Here is a 1208-nt window from a genome sequence, read left to right on the forward strand (position 1 = left end):
TTCTTTTTTTTTAATTATATTAAGATTTAGATGTATATGAGAAAAAGATTCTAAAGAGTATGAACATATCTGATAATAATGAGCCAAATTATATATGTCAGGTAATAAATAAATAAATAAATAAATATACATATATATATATATATATATATATATATATATATATATATATATATATGTATCATAGAGTAACTTTTGCGTATCCTTACTATTTTACTATTCACACATATTTGTATTTACCCACATTTACAGGTATACGTAGAAAGTCCAAAAAATATCACATAATGCATGAGAACACAATGTATTTGTTCATTTAAGAATATTTGAAAAGTTGTAAAAATATCCAAGTAAAATATTTGTATAAAATATAAATCGGAATAGTACCAACCGTTATAATATAATAATATAAGGCATAAGGATGCATATTGAAAAAAAAAAACATGGTTGATAATAAAATAATAAATACGGAAAAAATAATTAAACATATTCCATAAAATGCATACATAGATTTGTCTACATGTTTTTCATTCTGATGTGATAAAATAATTCTTCTTTCAAACAATATTTTGAAATTCCTTTTTTTATCTTTCTGTTTTTGTGTGATCATTTTTTTTTTTTTTTTTTTTAAAGTATATAAATATTATAATTTTTTTTATTTAAATAAATTTTTTTCAAATATTGTATATATGTTTTCACGCTTTTCCTTTTTCTGCATTTCAAAATAAAATAATAAAATAATAAAAAAGGATGTAAAAATTCTTTGAATTATTCTTAAAGTATTCAAATGTATTTTTCCATTTATCCACGTTAATGGAAAATAAAATTTAACATAAGCATTTTATAAATACATAAATATGTTTAATATATATTAAATAGATACATAATAATACATGGATACATAGGTTGTTGATACATATATTATACATTTTGTTGACTTACATCTTTCGGGTTTGTGTTAAAATTTTTATTATTCACTTTTTTATTCTTTAACTGTTTATTTTGATTGTTTCCTTTTCTATCCAAATTTATTTCAAATCTCATTTGCTTCCTCCTTTCTTGCTCTCTTTCCCTTTGATACTCATACACAAGTTGGCTATTTTCTTCTTTAAAAAATAAAAGAATGGATAAATAAAACAATTTATATGTGATATATGGATATATAATTGTATGTTTTATATTATTATTAAAAAAAAAAAAAAAATACATCA

At 19.5% G+C, this 1208-nt stretch overlaps 3 protein-coding genes across 3 annotated transcripts in view; 1 reads left to right on the forward strand and 2 right to left on the reverse strand.

Moving 5' to 3' along the window:
• PRSY57_1022800 (HORMA domain protein, putative) overlaps positions 1 to 285 on the forward strand; it is a gene marked incomplete at both ends in the record, with an annotated part of 528 nt that extends 243 nt beyond the window's left edge. The window contains 2 exons of the mRNA XM_020114885.1: positions 25 to 101; positions 253 to 285. Of these exons, the coding sequence (XP_019970431.1) occupies positions 25 to 101; positions 253 to 285 (110 nt within the window). Of the gene's footprint in view, positions 102 to 252 lie in introns of the transcript that reaches the window.
• A 28-nt stretch (positions 286 to 313) lies between these two features.
• PRSY57_1022900 (hypothetical protein) lies at positions 314 to 607 on the reverse strand (the record flags this gene model as incomplete). The annotated part of the gene is made up of 1 exon (XM_020114886.1): positions 314 to 607. The coding sequence occupies one exon, from the start codon at positions 605 to 607 to the stop codon at positions 314 to 316; it is 294 nt and encodes a 97-aa protein (XP_019970432.1).
• A 45-nt stretch (positions 608 to 652) lies between these two features.
• The window catches only part of PRSY57_1023000 (hypothetical protein), a gene marked incomplete at both ends in the record, with an annotated part of 3061 nt that continues 2505 nt past the window's right edge, over positions 653 to 1208 (reverse strand). The window contains 2 exons of the mRNA XM_020114887.1: positions 653 to 709; positions 940 to 1103. Of these exons, the coding sequence (XP_019970433.1) occupies positions 653 to 709; positions 940 to 1103 (221 nt within the window). The remainder of the gene's footprint in view (positions 710 to 939; positions 1104 to 1208) is intronic.

The sequence above is a fragment of the Plasmodium reichenowi genome, chromosome 10 (genome assembly GCF_001601855.1).
Source record: "Plasmodium reichenowi strain SY57 chromosome 10, whole genome shotgun sequence".
In the NCBI taxonomy this organism is placed as follows: Eukaryota; Apicomplexa; class Aconoidasida; order Haemosporida; family Plasmodiidae; genus Plasmodium; species Plasmodium reichenowi.